At 36.7% G+C, this 20,423-nt stretch overlaps 1 protein-coding gene across 3 annotated transcripts in view; it reads right to left on the bottom strand.

Moving 5' to 3' along the window:
• Myh10 (myosin heavy chain 10) overlaps nt 1-20,423 on the bottom strand; it is a 141,136-nt gene that overhangs the window by 62,801 nt on the left and 57,912 nt on the right. For all 3 annotated transcript variants that reach the window (XM_047546634.1, XM_047546635.1, XM_047546636.1), the window contains exons 6-11: nt 18,151-18,243; nt 7,226-7,289; nt 4,650-4,748; nt 2,179-2,322; nt 1,832-1,927; nt 383-501 (exon numbers count right to left, since the gene is read on the bottom strand). In XM_047546634.1, coding sequence (XP_047402590.1) covers nt 383-501; nt 1,832-1,927; nt 2,179-2,322; nt 4,650-4,748; nt 7,226-7,289; nt 18,151-18,243 — 615 coding nt within the window. The remainder of the gene's footprint in view (nt 1-382; nt 502-1,831; nt 1,928-2,178; nt 2,323-4,649; nt 4,749-7,225; nt 7,290-18,150; nt 18,244-20,423) is intronic.

Genomic DNA, 20,423 nt, shown 5'->3' with positions numbered 1-20,423 from the left:
GTATTTCTTAAAATAGTCCACAATGAAATGGTAACTACCATTCCTATATTCTTGCTACTGTACCATCAAGCACAGGAATAAGGTAATGGAGGTCCTGCTGCTGGTTTGACTCCTGAAATAAGATTTGTCTACTGGACTATTTGCCTCCCCCTCCCCAGGACAACTAGAGACGATGTTTCAAACTTACTTAAAAAAAAAAAAAAATCAATTTTTAAAATTTTCTGAAAAAGTAAATAAGCTACAGAAAAAAATGTACTCATTTAGTACTAAAAAATATTCACAAAGTTTTCATTGATTCAGTTTGTGCATGTCAATCAGAAGGTCAAATTACTACCACTTATCACTCCAGCAAATCTGAAATAACAATTAATGTTGAACTCACTTGTTCTTTGGTCTGGGCTTTCTGCACGTAGTCTCGGCCGACCTTGATCCGAGGGGTAAGAATAGCCCGAGTAAACTCCATCACATTCATCCCAAGCAGGTGGCAAAGTTTCTGTGCAACTGAAAGGTAAAAGTCCTTAAATACTCCATTTGTACTCAGGATGGAATCACAACAATCAATAAACACTTGACAAACCCTAATAATTTTTAAGCTATATTAAAGTTAGTTGAAGATCTGATGAAGTATACCTTCCATTCTTCCAGGGTAATCACACACCCATTTTTAAGCAGTGAGAGATGCTGAGACAGCTTCTGCCCTCCTTGGCTCCAGTGACCTGATCCTCTTCTACCTATGGGTCATGTTATGTCTTCAAAGCCAAGCTATACTGACACACGTCTCACTTTAAGTCTTCCATTGCTCTGTTGTCAGTCTGATTGCATCATGTGAAAGCCACAGGAGGACACAGGTTCATGTGCCAATCCAACTACTTTAAATGGCAGATACATGTAAAGGTCAGGAAATGGGTGACCATGACACAGCAAGAAAGGTAGGTCACTTAGAAGAACTAAATTGTTAACGAGCCTTGAAATGGTTATAAAAAGGACTACTTCAAGGAGCAGATGATGTGACTTTATGTCAGCCTTCATTTGCCATGATGCACAGTGGACGTGCCTGTGAGGTGAGATAACTTTTCCAGGTAACCAGGCAGACCAGGCCATACCAGCGATGCACCACTTCTTTTTTTCTATAGACCACTAGAAGCAAAATGACAGCTTCCAAGACTTGGAAACAGTCTTTTTTTTTTTTTTTTTTTTTTTCACAAACTTTTTTTATTCCAGATCAGTGTAAATTTAAATCTATTTTTAACATTTATAAACTAGAGGATTTCATGTTAAAATCTAGATTCCTATCTTGCTTTGAAAAATCAGTTATGAACGCTCCTCAACTCATGATGTTGGTGATGTCCATTTTAAGTTGAGAATGCATGGCTGAGCCTAATCTACCTTAAACATGTTCAGACACTTAAATACTGACCATCTCATGCAGCTTACTGAATCCTGTATCACAAGTGGAAAACAGAATAGTGGTATGGGTCTACTTTCATATCATTATAAAGCTGAATTACTGTAAGTTGGGGACCATCTCTGTGTTTGGCAACACTGGAGTTTTCCAAGCAGCTCCCTTCCAGGTTTAAGTTACAGCTTAATTCCCCTCCCCTCCATTCGCAGCAGAGTAGCATGCCTCTCCCATGCTCAGCAGAGTAGCCATGGGTGTCCTTCACCCCCTTCCCCCATCATTTAGGGAGTCAAGTGGGCCCTTAGGTGGGCATACGAGGTTGCTACTCTACTTAAGAGTCCCTAGGGAAGCACACGTTTGTATTTTTCACATGTTCTTAGCAAACACAAGAAGTCAATGAAATAGAAATAAAACTGCTATCCATTGGCTTACCTGTATTTTCTGGCATAGAAGCTTGATCAGTATTTCTCTCCTTTTTGAAAGAAATATTTCCAAACTGTAGCACTGAAGATACTACTTTAAGCATTGCTTCATGTTGATAAAAAGAAAAAAAAAAAAATAAAGAAAATATTGCACTAACATATAACAGACATATTCTAATTTATTTTGTGCTACAAATTAGCTATGTAAAACTTTTTGATAAAATTCATCTTTACGATTTCATAAAATTAAGGGCAGTCCTCATTTGTTTCCCAATCATTTTCTAGTTTAGGTTATTTACCCCAAATTTATTTGTCTTAAGAAAGTGAGGCTGTGAATCTTAGGGAAATCACACATACACAGGATCTCTTCATGAGAAAAGCCCATTATGTGCATTGCTTCCATGGTCTCCTGAAAGTTATCCTTGTCTTGCTGTCCCGGAATTGGAATATAGCCGTTGGAGAGAAATCTGTAGTTATTAAATCCTTCAAGGAGTAAGTCAGCTAAAAGGAAATACAACAAAATACAATTCAATAAATACTCATAAACAGACTAAAGCACCCCTGCAATCGGACTGCTGTCTCCTGGGAGAACAGGGACTCACTATCCAACCTATCGCCAGCATATACTCTTTCTAATATGCTCATGTAAATATGTGAGCAGACATAAATTTCCATTCTCTGGATCCATGAAGGAGAATGTTGACATGAAGAACAAAGGCAGGAGCTTTTAAGATGGTGATTTGTACAATATTACATTTCAAACTGGATAGCTGGGAAATGATGCAAACTTTTCAGATAAACCTTACTGCTTAGTTATTCAGATTTAAACATTTTGGTTGTCTTTTCAAGGAAAGCTTTAAAACTCATGCTTTGTACTGCTATCTCAGCAAGTAGTTTACATCAAACATTATGGGATCTATTATAGGCATCCAAGTTCTCAGTCCTATAAAGGCCCTGAAACCCTTTCTCCACATCAGTTTGTTTAAAATGATTTTTTCTTTTTCTTCTTTTGGTGGTACTGGGGGTGGAACCCAGGGCCTCTCCCATGCTAAGCATGTGCTCTATCACTAAGCTACATCCCTGTCCTCCAAGTCAGTTTGTTTAGTAGTTACTTTGTCTTCAGAGTGAGGGGCAAAATCATAAAACAATAATTGTTTTGTTTTGTTTTTTAAATATGGCACAGGGGATTTACCCAGAGGCACTTTACCCTCAGGCTACATCTCCAGCTATCCCCACCTTTGCTCTTTTTTTTTTGAGACAGGGTCTTGATAAGTTGCTGAGGTTGGCCTCAAACTTGGGATTCTCTTGCATCAAACTTCAGAGTTGCCTGGATTACAGGTGTGTGTCAACACACCTGGCTAATAACAAATTATAATGGATGTCACTAGTAACTACTGGCACTATAGGGGCCATGAGTTAGGCAGCACTTACACTTTTGACAAGTATGCTCAAGGCTGTTTCTCAGGAATGATCCAAACAGAGGGTGCTTATCCCCTTAACAGATGTGCAAATGTGCTCCCATCTTTCCTCGTAATTGGCTATCTTGCTGTCCTGTTGAGGGCTTCGCTGATCACGCCTTCCCCCTAATTCTCATTACATCATGTTTAATTTCTCTTAGGTACTCTCTGCTTTCTTTATCTACCTCCTTTCAACACTTTGATCATCTTTTTAAAATTCATTCCTGGTGCAGTTATTGCCTGTCTGAAAGCCTGAGGGTTTTATTCTCATCACACTGCATAATTCTGAACTTTTAGTCTCTCCTTGGCACTTACTTTGTTTACTTGTTGCTTATATATTTCCCCTGCAAGATCTTTCTCTAATTCTGAGTTCAATGCTTTTATAGATGCCCATGGCTAAAACAAGCCTAATCCCCAGAGGAGAAAAGTTTTACTGTATATGTGTCTACTGTAATATTTAGATAATAATAATCATGGAGAAACATACTGAATTTGGGACACAGAAGAGACTGAAACATGTACTTCTTCTGCATTCCTCATGTATTTCTGATTCAGCAAAATTCTCACCCTGACTGGAATTATTTTAACCATGTCTAGTCCTTCCAATTTATGACAATAAAAAAATAAATACCCACCACTGGTGCTATCTAGTATCAGTGCAAGCATAATCTATATTTAAGTATAAATCTAAGAACAAAAATGTTTATTCTACTTCACTTTATTAAGTAAATATATTTTTTGCTTACTTTTCGACTTATTTTTTTTTTATTTATTTGTTTTTTATTTGACAGTATAATGTATTTTGACATATCATGCATACATGGAGGATAACTTCCCATTTTGGGGGATGCATATGATGTGGAGTTACACTGGTTGTGTATTCATTTAGGAAAGTTATGTCTGATTCATTCTACTGCTTTTCTCATTCTCATCCCCCACCCTTCCCTTCATTCCCCTTTGTCTAATCCAGTGAACTTCAATCCCTACCAGGGACCTCCCCTGCTTAATGTGAGTTAGCATTCACATATCAGAGAGAACATTTGCATTTGGCCTTTGGTTTTGGGGGACTGGCTTAATTTACTTAACATGATATCTACCTATAAATGTTGAAACAGAATCTCAAAAACATACATCATTTGTCTTCTAATTTAAAAAATTTTTAAAGAAATAAAAGCACAAAATCTAACAACTTACCACTTACTCCATGATGTGGAAGTTCAATATCATTTTCATTCTCATGATTTAATCAGTTAGAGATTTGACGCACGTGTATAAAACCACTATTTCCTGAAACCTTTCTTTCTCAAAAAAATTTCAATATTAGAAATGATATTCTACTAAATATAGGTAGTAAGGACCCTTGTCACTTACACTTCAGGTGTTCCCCAGCTCCAGATAATAACTGGTAAAAGATATGAAAAGTACGCTCATCTTTTGCTTGACGAACAGCACGAGACTTTTCCAGAAGGTCTGAGCAGAGATGGTTAAGGATTATTAAAAGGAGGTTCTCTTTTGGTGTCTACACAAATTTAATTTACAAAATGTTTTCTTTCTTGGATATATTTATATATCAACTATGCTATAATGAACCATTCAAAAGGACTGTCTTTTGTATCTGAATAAAGACAATATATACAATTTGTGTTTCCCAGGAATCTAGAATCACCAGGCTAGGAGGGAACTTTAAAAAGATGGGAAGGTTGTGAGGTGCTCCTCCCGCCCTGCCCCACCCCACCCATCCTCCTGCTAACCTGGATACATTTAAAGAACACAACACTGTACAAGGAACTGTCAGAGCTATTAAAAGTGACTTACAATTGTTTAGGGCAGGAGAAGCCCTATCATACTGGAATTAATATCACAGTTTTACAAATAAAGAAAGCAAAGTACAAAGTGAAGGATATGCTATCTACCTGTCCTCCCACCCTGCTAAATGATCCCAACACCAAAACTCTTCCCATAACCTTGCCCTGCCCCCTGACTGCCAAAAAGGCCTGCAAAAACTAACTCACTCCTCCCGTAGCCTCACTCTGTTAAGGCTATATATAAAGCCCAGAACCTTGTGATCCGCAGCCATTTTACCCCTGAAAATGAGCCACTTTGAGTGTTTGACTGATTAGCTCCACCACTAAATAAAGAAAAGCTTGCTGATCTGAGGTCTGCTCCTGGCCTCTGTCATTTGTGTGCCATGTGCTTACACAAAGAAACTGGTCAAAACAACATAGTTAATATGTTGTAGAGCTAGGAATGAAAACTTGATGTGACTTCCAAATGTGTGTGCTGGGTTCTGACCCCCTCATTGAAAGTCTCTTATGCCCTAAATGCTACCCTCTCTAATCCAGTCCCTTTAGTAACTTTCCCAAATGCCTTGAGATGTGACTATGATTGGATGATAGTTATCACCCACTGAATTCACCACTGGCCTTCCCTTAGCTGAGCTTAAGAACCACTGTGGTCAGTCAGTGCCTACAGCCTACTTCCATCTACTGCCCGCTGCCTGGCCTTCCTGGAAGCAAGCAGCTTGACCAAACTCCTGCATGTCAGACTATCATACACCTGCCTGTGGATCTGGGGCTCAATCCAAGGCTGGCTGGGCCCTCTGTCCACTGTGTGTGGACGCTCCAAGAGCATCTGTGGGCTACAGTCACACTGGGCTCTTGTTGACTGTGTTTCACTGCTTTGCAAGAAGACTGTCTCTTTTGAAGTAAACCTTCCCTGAGGTCACCAAATGAATTAATTCTGCATGTGCCAAATAGCCTGAATTTTAAGTCAGACTATCCCAAACATATCCTCCACATTAAGTGAAAAATATTCATATAAATGGTGTTAGACTAGTATGAAGTGTGTGTCTATGTACATGTATGTGCGTACACGTATATTTCTGGCTTTGAAAGTACAGACAAAATACCACTCTTAAAAAAAAATTTTTTTTAGGTACTGGGGAACTTTACCACTGAGTTATATCTCCAGTCCTTTTATGTTTTATATTTTTATTTGTTTGGTACCAGGGATTGAACCCAGGAACCCTTAACCACTGAGCCACATTCCCAACCTCCCCAGCCCTTTTATTTTATTTTAATTTTGTATTTTGAGACAGGGTCTTGCTAAGTTGCTTAAGGCCTTGATAAGATGCTGAGGCTGGCTTTAAACTTGAGATCCTCCTGTCTCAGCCTCCTGCGCCACTAGGATTAACAGGTTGTGTGCCACCATGCCTGGCTCATATTGTGAGATACTGTTTTGCTTAAGTGCTGAGCAGGTTTTGCTAAGTTGCTGAGGCTGGCCTTGATCCTCTGGCCTTGGCTCACTTGAGGGACAGAAACAATATTTCTATTACTGGAAATTATTCTAACAAGCATCAGAGAACTGTCATCCGTATCCCTTCTAATTTGCACACTATCATTCAGATTCCTTTCTGTTGTTCAGCTCTAATTTGTTTTATATATACCTACTATTTCTTAATACCATTCTATGCATGTGACATTTCTTAGGTGTATTCTATATATTTGACATTTTATCTTTTCCTCTAGCTTTTTCTAATTAACACCAATTGAAATTACTCTGACTCCATAATCTTACAAGGCTGATTTTGCTCTGTACATGTTTATCCTATTAAGATCAGAGGCAGATGGTAGAACACGGGTGACCAAGACAATACCTGAAGTGCAGTTGCAGTAACACTCACCTAAACATCCTGAACCACACATGCGGGAGGCTCTCCATCTACCCTGGCCCATAGGCTGGGATGTGGTTTTAACAACAATCAACAACAACGATATCCACACCACTCTGGGGTACACAATCAGTAGCTGAAAGCATCTGCACATGTTCTATGGTCTGTGGGGTGAGTCTTCCCACCTGCAGAGTGGGATGACATCACCAAGGGTTGCTGTGTGGCTGTGGAAAGACTGGGTGGTTATTCTGGACAAAGCAATTATGAAAAAGGATACATGTTTCGATGTTGGCCCCAACAATATAGCCAGTTACATCAAAGTTGATCCGAATAAACTTGCCCTGAAAATAAATGTAAATGAGAAAATTGAAAATAAATAAGAACACTGAGGATTTGAGCACAATAATAAAATATTAAGAAAATGTATCTTACCCTGCACCCATGTATTGGCTACAAAAATAGATCTTATGTATTGCTTCAAATAAAAAGAAAAGCTGCAATAAGTATCAAAAAATCAGCAATAAGATAAAGACCACCTTCCCAGGCTATAACAAAATAACACTAGAAATGTTAGCAAAAAGAAAGTAATGAACACTGATCATTTAGAGCTTTTTAAAGCTTTTCTAAGTAATCTGAGATACAAGATTTTAATAGCTTTAAAAGAATTAGTATTCTACTTATACTGATAATTCAAAATCTGATTAATAGAGATGACTTCTAAGGAAAATAGAAATCTAGTCAAGAAAAAAACTGAGAAAATTTGAATAGGCCACAAAAATAATAACAAAACCAAATTACTTCTTTAAAAATGCTGGATTGGTTTTGTGAAACAGTTTGACATATTTTTAAGGAATATTTGACTCTCTTACTATATAGTTGTCTTAGGGAAAGAGGAAATAATTATTTTATAATTTATTTTATAAAGTTATCATAACACTGAGTACCCTAACTGTTAAAAGATGGTACCCTCCAAAAAGCAAAATGAAAGCCCAAACTGTTAGAGATAATACCAAAAAAAGTAAAAAGAAAGCAAATATAGTTATACCTAACTCACAAATGTAACTATAAAACTCAAATTAAACACTTTATAAGAAGATTTATTCTAAGACCATTAAGAAGAGCTAATCCTAGGAAACACATGACTATGTGAACAGTCAAGGGCTTGGAAGGCCCCCTTTGAGGAAACTAACAGGCTCAATCTAAAATATGAGAGAAAATGAAGAAGATTTACAGTAGTCACAACTTTGAGAAAGAGAACCAGAGTTGAAGAACTCATACTACTTGATTTCAAAAAGCTGTAAATTTATTAGGACAGTGCGGTATTGGTAATAAGGACAGAGATACAGATCAATAGAACAGAATGAAGTCAGGCATTGTGGCACAGGCCTGTAATCCCAGTGACTTGGGAGGCAGAGGCAGGAGGACTGCAAGTTGGAGGTCAGTTTCCCCAACTTAGTGAGAGCCTTTGCAACTTAGTAAAGTAATTAAGTATAATTACTTTAGTAATTAGTAATAAAGTACTCTTGGGTTCAAACTCTAGTACCAAAAAATAAAAATAATTAAAAAGAATAGAGTTCAGAAGCAGACCATCCATGTAAGGTCAATTTATCTTCAACAATGATACCAAGGTAATTTAACAGGGAAAGGATAGTCTTTTAAATAAATGGTGCTTAAAAAATGAGCAAAATGAAGAAAAACAAAACAGAAAGAGCACAGATCCTAACCTCATGTTACATATAAAAATATTAACTCAAAATAGACCATAGATCCAAACATATGGGTTGAAACTATAACACTTCCCAGAGAAAACAAGAAAAAATCCTTATGACTGAAGTTAAACAAGATTTTTTAAAAAGTAAAAGGAATGAACCATCAAATTTTTAAAAATGATAGCTGGATTTATCCAAACTTAAAATTTCTATTTTTCAAAGACACTGTGAAGAAAATGAACAGAGAAGCCACAAACTGGAAGAGAATATTTAAAGGACTTGTTCCCATAATATGTAAAAAGCTCTCAAAACTCAATAGTAAGAAAAACTGGTATAAAATTAGATGAAAGATTTAAACAGATACATCATCAAAGAATATCATAGGGCTGGGCATGGTGGCACATGCCTGTAATCCCAGTGGCTTGGGAGGCTGAGGCAGGAGGATCACAAGTTTGAAGCAACTCAGGGAGTCCATAAGCAACTTAGCAAGAAAGAGGGCTGGGGATGTGGCTGAGTGGTTAAGCAACCCTAGGTTCAATCTTGAGTACCAAAAAAAAAAAAAGATTAAAAAAAGATAATGGTCAATAAGTTTAAGAGAAGATACTCAATATTGTGAGTAATTAGGGAAATCCAAATTCAAATGGCCACAATGAAATACCACTACATATCAACCAGGACAGCTATAATTTTAAACAAAGACCAGCGAGGATACAAAACAACTATAGAACTCCCACACAACCCTGGTGAGACTGTAAAATGGTACTGTTCCTGCAGAAGAAATTTGCCAGTTTCTTATAAAGTTAAACCTGGTTATCAAATGAATGAGCAATCCTACTCCTACTTAATTACCCCAGGGAGATGAAAGCATGTGTGCACCAAGACCTGCACATGAATATTCATAGCCACTGTATTTTCTAACAATTAGAAATAACCCAAATGTCCATCAACCTGTGAATAAGTAAAAAATTGTGACCTATTCATACAATGGAATATTACTGAGCAATAAAAAGGAACAAACCAGTGATTAAACTCAACAATAAGGATAGACTAAAAAGCATTATGCCATGTGAAAGAAGCTGGACATAAAACACTACATACAGTATGATTCCATTTCCTTGATTTTCTAGAGAAAAAGAGTACTACAGGGGCAAAAAACAGATCAGCAGTTATAGGCAGGAGGAAGAAAAAGACTTTCTGGAGTAATGGAAATGGTCTTTCTAGGGATCGTGGTGCTAGCTACAGTAATCATACATTTGTCTCTACTCATAGAACTGTACACTAAAAAAGAGTGAAATTTAATGTATGTAAAGTTTTCTAAAATTTATCAGGGAGAAATCTTAGGACCCCCTAGATAAATGTTAATTTTTAGAACATAAATCATCATCTATTTCATTTACGGTAAGCATATTTAAATAAATTTGCTCTTCCTGTTAAAGTGAAAACATTAGATTTACACTATTCTTCTTCTGTATTACTTTAGCCCCTTCTCACGCTTTCCAGTGTACTGGGGTTTTTTTGTTTGTTTGTTTGTTTGTTTTAGTGTATAAATATATACTCTCCCTAGTTTTCTTCTCCCTACATAGCTTCTTGCAATATTTTGAGCAATATGATAAACAAACTAAAGTCTGATAAAATAGGTATAGTAACATCCTTCCGAGCAATTCCATTATTCTTATTATTCTAATCAATTTTTTTAGCATAGTTGGTAATGATAAAGATGAATGAATTCCTTAGATAATGAAACAGCAAAATGTTTCAAGATACAGAAAAAATAGTCATACTCCACACCAGATCTTTTCTTTATAAAATGATCCAATGGATTCATATGGTAATTATAAGAGAATGAATTTTATCTTATTCTAAAAATAAGTATATTTTATCTTTGTTCCTTGGAAGACCCCTAAGAAAGAATAAAGTCAAAAAACTATTAGTCCATATGAACAGTTACAACTGTTCAAAAAAGAAACACAAAAACTAAAATTGGGTCCTGATGTTTTAAGTGAGGGTTAAAATTCTTTATAAATTTTAAACAGCTGTATCATCTACACAATACCTCATTGAGTTAATTAAGAACTGCTATTTTAAGAGCCAGTAGTCAAAAGACAATGTTATTATTCCCTTGCTACAAAGGATACATTGCTAACAGAACTGCCCAAGCAAATACTTCTCAAACTTCTCATTTTAACACTGCAGAAAGGTTAATCAAACTCATACAGTTTCATCTGATTCTTACAAAATTCATTATATCCAGTAAAACAAATGTACAGCTTTCACCAACCTGTCTAACTTTTATAGTGAGTACATCTAAGACTAGCTGTTTAAACTTTCAAGTCCTTACGCTACTTCCTACTTTTGCTTTACCATCTTAAAAAGAATGGAAGTTCAAATTTTGTCAAAAAAAAAAAAAAAAAAAAAAAAAAAAAAGGAATTCTTTGGGCCATAAGCCAAAATAATCACACAGATAACTTTGAACTCTAACAACTTTGAAAACAAACTTAAATGCTATGCATTTTATATTTAGTGAATTTAATTTCCCCTTATTTCATGGAAAATTATAAATTAGGAAAGAATGTTAGAATCAAAGGAGAAATGGCAGAAAATTAGGGTTTTGGTCTTCTGAATAGGTAACCTATGAAGAAATGTTCCAGAATAATTCAGACATGTGGTCACCTACTTGGAAAAATAAATGAAGTCTCTAATGTGCAATCCTCTAACTTTCTCACCAGCTCCCTAGCCAAATGTCCTATTCATAACTGCATCAATGATTGCTCTAGCCCTTATAGTAAGTGAAAAGAGCCAGGCAGATAGTAATGAAAAAAGGGTTGGAGATATAGAAGGAAGGAGAATGTTCCCACTCTGCTTCTTCTCTATACCCCCAAAGAAACTAGTTCTCTGAAAACAGTAGATATAGTTACTAATATCCTCAATTATAAGCTGCACCTCTAGAACTGACTCTATTTTGAAAATGCTTTAACAAAACAAAAACCTTAGAAAGTTGAAAAGTTATCACCTCCATGCTAAACAATATTTGTGCTCAGATATTTTATAAGACAATATGATAAAGTAAAATTTCAGAACCAAAGAGAAACACTTTACTGACTCTCCTCAAAAAATCTAGGATTTAAATAGTTCCTTTAATGTTGGACATGGTGGCAAATTAGGTGAGAAGCAGGCCACAGAATGTGACATCATTTCAGTGTGGGACAGTTGAGCACTTGTGTAGATGAGCAAGTACGACTTTTCACTCTTCCTTGGGGTGGGGTTGGGGGAGGAATAAAATCTGTAAGTCAAAAAAACTTCTAATATTAATAATAAATGCTCTTTCAGAATTAATTAATTTGTGCTGAAAATACCTACTCCATATTTGATTTTCATAAAGGTCTGATTATGATATTCAGAATAGTCAACCAGAATCTCATCAATAAAAACAAAAACAATGACAAGTATATTAAATATTCATTCTAGTCACACAGTTTGACTGTGTTGCAATACAAGAACTGAGACCATACACTTGCTCTAAGTGTTCTGAATAGCAAGACAAGCAGAATTCTTTCTCCCTTTATGTAAAACACAGATTTTATAATTTATTTATTCATCTATTCATTTAATACAGAGATGGAACCCAGGGTCTCATGCACTGTGGCAAGTTCTCTACCAAGGAGCTATGCCTTCAGTCCTAAAACACAAATTGTTAAGAACTTCATTTAAAAGGTGCAAAAGAACGACCTGGATGTTTAATACTTTGATATTATAAGGAAAATAAGGTTATTTGGCTTCAGCAGTTTCATTTGTTCTGAATTACTATCAATCTTCTGGGGTGGTTACAACATATCCATAAACACTAAACCCAGATTAATCATTAATTGGCAATTTAATACAGAGGCAATGCAGGTTACTTTCGCATTCTGAAAATGTTTTTCCCTCCCTAATATGGTATCTAAACTGTTATATGAGCTAATAATTTACTTTAAAATGCTTTAGCATAGAAAGGGAATTATGTCTGTGTATAGGTTTTGTTTTCATCTCCATTCTGGAGCTAGCCATTTGCCCTAGATGGAAAACCCATTCCAGGAGTAATTAGCTAGCATTTAATCCAAAGGCCAGATGGCTACCTTAAATGCTTCAGCTATCTTAATCTCCAAACGATACCAGAAGCTTTGTTATTAGTAAAATGAGTTTTCATGTGAACTTGTTACTTAGTATAATGGATATTAGAAATTATGAGGCAACATGAGTGGCATTAAGAGACTGGCTGTTTAGAAATATCGAGAGCCTCCCACTCTGGCAAGAACAAGGCATTTAGACTCAGGCAGGTCCAGGAGGCTGTGCTGCTGAAGGCCAGGCTCTCCCACAGCTATGTCCAGCCTCTGATCTGGTTGCAGATTACGGTGCAGACCATAATCTTTCTGATATTATCACATGTGCTTTGGTAGATCTTTGAGGGATAACTTTGAGCAGAGTACTTAGAACTGAGCTGCATTTGCCTTACACAACTGTTTTTAGTGCCTACCTACTAATAAGTGCACCTGAGGGTGAGAATTCCCACTTGCTTTCATTATACTTTGGGAGTCAAACTGGAGGGAGGAGATACCTACAGGCTTTACCTAACCACAACTACCAGAGGCTAATTATCTATCAAAAAGCACACAACAGTTAGAAATTGTGAAACTGGCATAGGTGGGTTTGCAAAAACAAACAAAAAGGATTGTGTAAACAGAGAAAGTGATTCTTTCTAAGACTTTGAGGGGAGATGTATCTGCTGATCCAAACAATCATTTTGAAATTGAAGTCCCTGTTTTTAAAGTTTCATTATGAGACATTCATTTTATATAAATCTCCACCATCTGGAATGCATTTTTACTTCTTATAAACAGAGAACTGGACTAACTGTGAACGATTATTTTCATACGGGTAATGCTCTCCTAAAGAATCCCCCTTTAACACAAACCATATGCTAGCATCTTTGAAAGAAAAGATATTCTTCAGGAAATTAGTTGTCTATATCAGATCAAAGAAATGGAACCAAATGGCTTCTAAAGCTTATGGAGCTTATAGTTTCAAATATTTTCACTGCAAGCATGTGGCTTGTAAATAATGACTGCATGAAATCTCATTGTACACACAATCCATTTTTCAATATCACATTACTCTTTCTGTAGGACACCAATTCCAATTTAAGGCCCAGCCTGTTCATGAAGCCACTAGCTCCCACATGACTCCTACCCAAGCTCCTAAAACTGGGGCATGCACACTCTCAGAGATAAGCACAATCTTGCAAGATGGCATATCATCAAAAACATATTAAAGTTAAAACCAGGACTGGGGATGGAGCTCAGTGGTAGAGCACTTGCCTAGCATGCCCTGGGTTTGATCCCCAGTACTATGAAAATAAAATAATGTTAAAACCAGAATGAAGGTGAGCCCTAAAAGGCTGGGGGCTTTAGTTTGCCCAATTTAGTTTGCCTATCTGGCACTTAGCAGGCAATCAAATTTAACTAAATGAATCCCACAAACACACCTACTATGTCCTTGCATGTTTGAGGCACAGTGCTAGGAACTAGAAGCAAGGAGGAGAATGAGGAAAAGTCCTTACTGTCAGAGACCTTACATCCTCATGATAGAGATGATAAAGAAGCCATGTAATTAGCTATCAATACTCATAAGTGCTGCTAGGGATATACACAGAACATTGTGATAGGGAATCATTTAGGAAACTCTAGATAGGGTTTTAAACTAGGCAGTTAGGAGAAGAAGAAATGTGGACAGATTTGAAACATATTCTAGAACCAACTGGATTCACTGCTAGCTGGGAAATGGGCCATGAGAAAGGCTAAATCAAAGAAGACCCCTAGGTATTTTGTCTTCCTAGATTTGTGCTGTTTTAAGTTTAAGCAACTGGGTGATCTGATGGTATCATTTTTTGACCTAAGACAAAAAGAACAAATTTTTAAAAAAGAAAAATTTCCATTTAGGGTATGTTAAATTTGAGAAATCTAAATATCCAAATGGAGATATCAACTGAGCAGCACAGTTGCCTGGCCAAGAAAAAAGATGCTTAAGAATTAATTGAACCACACAACAAATCGCAAGTCAAAATTGCACACAATTTAATTTAAAAAATGAGTCAACACTGGCTACTGCCAAACAGGCTGAAAACCAAAGTGTTGGCAACACCCATAGAGAAGTACTAAAGGGATATTTTAACTGAACATTATTCAATCAGTGGAATTATTACTTATTTTTTTATGACACTACTAAAATTAACTACTTGTTTTAGTGTTATATAAAGCTTTATGATAATAGAAATTAGCTACTAAATCATTTCTTAAAATACTATATACATCAACAGAAGTTGACCTTCTAAGAATTAACAAGTTCAAAATCGACTATATGAAAATATCCTTTTCTTGTTTGAATGAAAAGCTGAGAACATTGCCTTAACATAAAATCTTTTTCCTATAGAAACAAAAATCAGCCTGTAATATATCTTCTATACATAACATACTTAAAAGTTATCATACAGTAGTGCAAGCATTTTGGAAGGTGGTACATGGCTAAAATAAGGTTTGTTGAGAACTTAGATCAGATGGCTAATTCTTGCTCTTTTCCTGCTGCAGAGTACCTATGAAATAATCTCAGAAACTTCTCCTACTAGCAGAAAGTAAAACAGGTTCCTACCAGAATTATTTATATAAACTTTTGGAATAGGAAGCATAAATAACAAGCATTAATCAAACTCATATTATTACTTTGCAAGTAAGCTACAAAAAGTTACCACCTTAGTTTGGGCTATAACTTGAACGAACAATTGAGAGCAGAGTTTTGCAACCTTGGCATAAGTGACACTCAGGGCTGGGTGATTCTCTGTTGTGAGGGCTGTCCTGTGCATTGTAGAATGTTTAGCAGCATTCCCTACCTCTACCCATCAGATGCCACACAGTGCCCTTCCCCACAACTGAACAAAGAAAAATGTCTCCAGACAACCCCTGAGAAGCCCACCAATTAAGAACTTCAGAGAGTGAGGCTAATTGTAGATCAAAACCTCTTATAAGTCAATGATGGAGACCCTGCTAAGAATTCATGGTAGCTAGCCTTCAAGATGGTCTCCAAGATCCCCACCTCTGGCATTCACACACTTGTGTATTTCCCTCCACAGTACCAGGTTGGTTTGTGTAACCCATAAATACAGAGAGATGGTATGTGGCCTCCAAGGGTGGGTCAAAAGAGACACTGAGTCTTGCTTTTGTCTTGCCTTCTCTTGGATCGCTTGCTCTGAGAAGCCAGCTGCCATGTCATGAGAACATTGAAGCAGCCCTGCAAAGAAGCTACAAGGTGAGGAACTATGGCCTCCAGCCATAGCTGGGAGGAACTGGGACCACTTGCCAAAAGCCACCTGAGAAAGCTTGGAAGATCATCCTCTAACCTCAGTCAGACCTTCTTATGACTACAGATCTCACCAACAACGTCTTGATGCAACCTTATGAGAGACCCTGAGCCGGAACCACCCAGCTAAACTGCTACTGAATTTCTGACACACAGAAACTGTGAAATAAGAAATGTTTTAAGTCACTAGGTTTTAGGTCATTTGTTACTAGTAATAGATAACAAATATAGAATACTTTATATCTGTTTCAAACCCAAAATAAATGAGTGGAAACATACTCTGCCAAGTAGATAAATCCTTACCATTTGGTAACAGAATCACTACATTATTTACCAAAGGACACAAATATAGCTTTGCAGCAATTTATCTTTTCTAGATAAAAATGAGACAACTGGGCATAAAACAGTTTCTCCTGAATTCAGAGTGTGGTTTGGGGGTGAAAAAAATCAGAATAGATGGGTAACTAGATTTATGTGGTAAAATGGGTAACTAGATTTATGCGGTAAAATAAAAGGATTTTCCATGAAGAAGTCCTTGAAAATTTTCATGGAGATTCACATACCGAAGTTGGGAGCTCACTGTTTCTCCCATTCCATGCCATAGCCACTAAACACAGGGCTTTTCAGTAGGAAGAATTTAAGATTTAATTGTGGCTTAGACTCAACAGGGATGATCCAGGGGAAAGACAGGGACACTAAAAGCAACTCAGTTCCTTAGATTGTTTATAAATCCAAAGTCACTGGTGTGCTTCCTATTGACACAGGAACGTTCTTTACCCCACTTGAGCTAAGATAACTATTAAATGCACTTGGGATAAGTGAATTTTCAAATATTATCTTAAATGATATTCCAAATAAACAGAACCCCATTTCTTCTATAACGTGGAAAGTCTCCTGCACTTCTACTACTTCTGAAAGTGGATGGGCTGAATGGTGTTCTGCAAAGTCACATGTTGAAGCTGTAGACCCCAGCACCTCAGAATGGGACTGTATTTAGAGACGGGGTTGTTAAAGAGGTAATCAAGTTAAAATGAAGTCATTGGGGTGGATCCTAACCCAACGGACTGGTGTCCTCATAAGAGATTAGGACACAGACACACTCAGGAAAGACCCTGTGAAAGGTGGTGATCATTTACAAAACACGGAGAAGCCTTAGAAGAAACCACACCCTGCTGACACCTTGATCTGAGACATCTACCCTCCAGAATTGTGGGAAAGTAAGTGTCTGCGATCTGATCTACCCGGTCAGTGGTTCTTTTTTATGGCAGCCTTAGAAACTAATACAGAAGAGTTTCTGGCTACCTTTGTGTTTACTGGTCCTCAGAGATAATCCCTTCCATATCTATTAAGATATGGGAACCACACTACCAGAAAATAAATATGAAGTCCATGACTTTACATGCCCGGTTTTAAATGTCACAATAGCAGATTTCCAAAAATTTCCACCAAAGAATCACTGAAATTCAATCCTCTTTTATCCTGACCTTCTAAGACGTTTTATCAATACTTCAGAGGATGAAGAAAAATATAGTAGAATCGAATATAGAACAACTTCAGTAGAAATAATTGAACACTGAAATCCCACAGATAAGAGGATAATAACCTCGAGTAAAAGACTACGTACGCCTAGTCAAACAGAGGAAAAAAGAAAAATCTTTAAGGAATTGAAATAGTTGAATAGCTAATAAAAATGTCTAATGAGAAGTACTAGTAGTTGACATCCTATAGAAATAGCAATTAGAAAAGGACAGTTTACTACATTTAATACCAACTTCATTTTTTGAATACTTATTATGCCTACAGCTATACTAAGGACTCAAAAATGCATGTCCTTTTATCGCCACACCAACCCCAGATGGGGTGTTATCATCAAAGATATAAAAACAGGTTCAGAGAGATTATAGTAATATAAATGGCTATATATTGCTATATAATATGATTAAATCATTTCCCATTATTTTCCCCCCCTTTTTTCTAAATGTGGCTACTAGAAAATTTTACTACACCTGTTTGCCTCTTCTTAACAGGAAGAAATCAATTCATTTGCTTAATCACAGTAGACATTTAACTAGATATTTGAGGAATTAGTTTTTGGCTCTTTTAAACTTACGAAACGAGATGAGTTATCATTTTTCACAGTCTTCGCATTTCCAAATGATTCCAGAATTGGATTTGCTTGCAAAAGTTGCCGTTCAAGTTCCCCCTATAAGACATTACACACACATACACATACACACACATAAATAAAAACAGATGTATGTTAATCTAATGTCTTTACTCCAGTCCTCAGGGAAAAAAGGAAAGGGGGAAAATAAAGCACCCACAGAAAGTGCCTCTCTTCCTCAGTTCTTTGATTCTGCCATCCAGCAACCTTTGATGGCTTCAGTCCTAGTTATGCTAATGGGTTCTGCTAAAAGGAAAAATTAGCATCCAGAAAGTGGTCACAGGAGAAGAAAATGTCACACTGACCAGATATCAGCTTAAACACAGGCACACACTAGGCAGAGAATTGTGAAAACAAAACAAACCAGTTGGTCTCTGTGAAATGAAATTTAGCACGACACTTCAATCAAGAACATATTAATACTTACACTTCTGTTTATTTTTTGCACTGCTTTGTTCAAAACATTGAAGGTGGCTAATTTAATAATTACCACTGTATTAGTATAAGACCTTCCATCTTTCCAAGGGTTGCACATAATATCTTAATGGTGTAGACAGGGCCATTCCTCACCCTCATTTTTAGAGGATGGCACAGATGGCAAGATACTCACTTGCTCGAATTTAAAAGGTTAAATATGATGCCTTTGGTATAATGCATGCTTTAGTCAGTATGCTTACATGTAAATTAGGCTAGAAAACAAGATTTTACAAACAAAAGATGTAAGTATATTAATATGTGCTTTAATCATGAAACACAACAGAAAGCTGTGTGAGGAAGCATGATGACATTTCTGGCGAAGGAAAGCACTAGAAAGTGATGTTTTGTTTCTGGAATGTAATTTCAGAATTATCTTTTATAACCTAAATAAATCTGCTTTTTCCAAACACAAACCTTACCCTTATATTTTAAAATGCCCACAGTATTCTACAACTAAAGACGAAAAAAAAAAAAAAAAAAAAAATAGAAACCACTAGAAAATACCATTCTCTAAGTAAAAGATGTGGAACATAAAGAACCACAAGTAAGATTTTTCAATTAGCAGCCACTTATTGTGTGAAGCATTGTGCTACTGTCCAGTCCCCAAAGAGGAACAAATATATGCCGGGCTATTAATTCCCTTCTTATGGATCTGGACATCAATGAGACCGAGTAAAGATCTCATCATCAGTATCTGGGCTCTGATTTGGGCTCTGTCAAGCAGATTGAAGGGTGGGGCAGTGTTCCCAAGGCACTCATACTAGGAGATACACTACAGATGCCCAGATTGTCACAGGTCTCAACTGCAGTCTATAACTGTGTTCAAATGAAACCAGCCAGGAGCCAGTCCTGTCAAGAACCTTGGGCCATATGAATTCATTATGCAGTATTGCTTCACTTCCTGGCATTAGAGAATTTTCTCCTTGTACAGTGAATCTTTCAATTTACTAACTTACAAACACTTGCCTGTTATGCAAATCTCCCTAAAACATTATAGTCTGCCCAATTTTACTAAACATGGCATCCTGAACCAATTCTGATGACTGAGAGCACCACTAAGAATGTCTGTTACTCTGTGACAAGGCAGACTACCTTTTTCCTAGGAGTCAGTAGTCACATCCATCAGTGTGCCCTCAACTAAAATCTTGCAGACTACGGTATATTGGTTTTGCATCAATTGTTTGAGCCTCTAAACCATCCCCCAGTTTTTTTTTAATCCAATTCAATTTATATAAGGTTGATACAGAACATGGCTGATGTAGAACATCAACTCTGATGTTCTGATAAGTGTGACATTATCTTTAAACAGTCACTGTTAGATCTAAGGCTTAGAATATGAACTCCTCCAAGTTAGATGCCATCCTGCCAAATCATAATTAAATGACTTTCATGATTTTAAGGTGTCTCCCTAAATTAGAAGTAAAGCAAATAATGCATACCCCCCCCTTTAATATTCTGTAGAGATTCTTTAGGTCAAGTTTTTTATTGACTCTTTCCCTTCTACTTCCCTTAGGTCTGGGATCTAGTATAGTGGTAGAATGCCCTGGGTTCAATTCCTAATACCACACATTCACCCATGTGCATGTGCATGCACACACACAAACACACACACACACACACACACACACACACACACACACACAAAGAAAAAAAGAAAAAAGAAAGAAGAAAAAACCCAAGATTTGGGCTAGGTCCTCTGAGTCACCATTGTAACTGTAGATGCAAGCACTCCTATGTCCCTA

The sequence above is a fragment of the Sciurus carolinensis genome, chromosome 3 (assembly GCF_902686445.1).
Source record: "Sciurus carolinensis chromosome 3, mSciCar1.2, whole genome shotgun sequence".
Taxonomy (NCBI): domain Eukaryota; kingdom Metazoa; phylum Chordata; class Mammalia; order Rodentia; family Sciuridae; genus Sciurus; species Sciurus carolinensis.
This window is presented reverse-complemented; position numbering and strand designations above follow the sequence as displayed.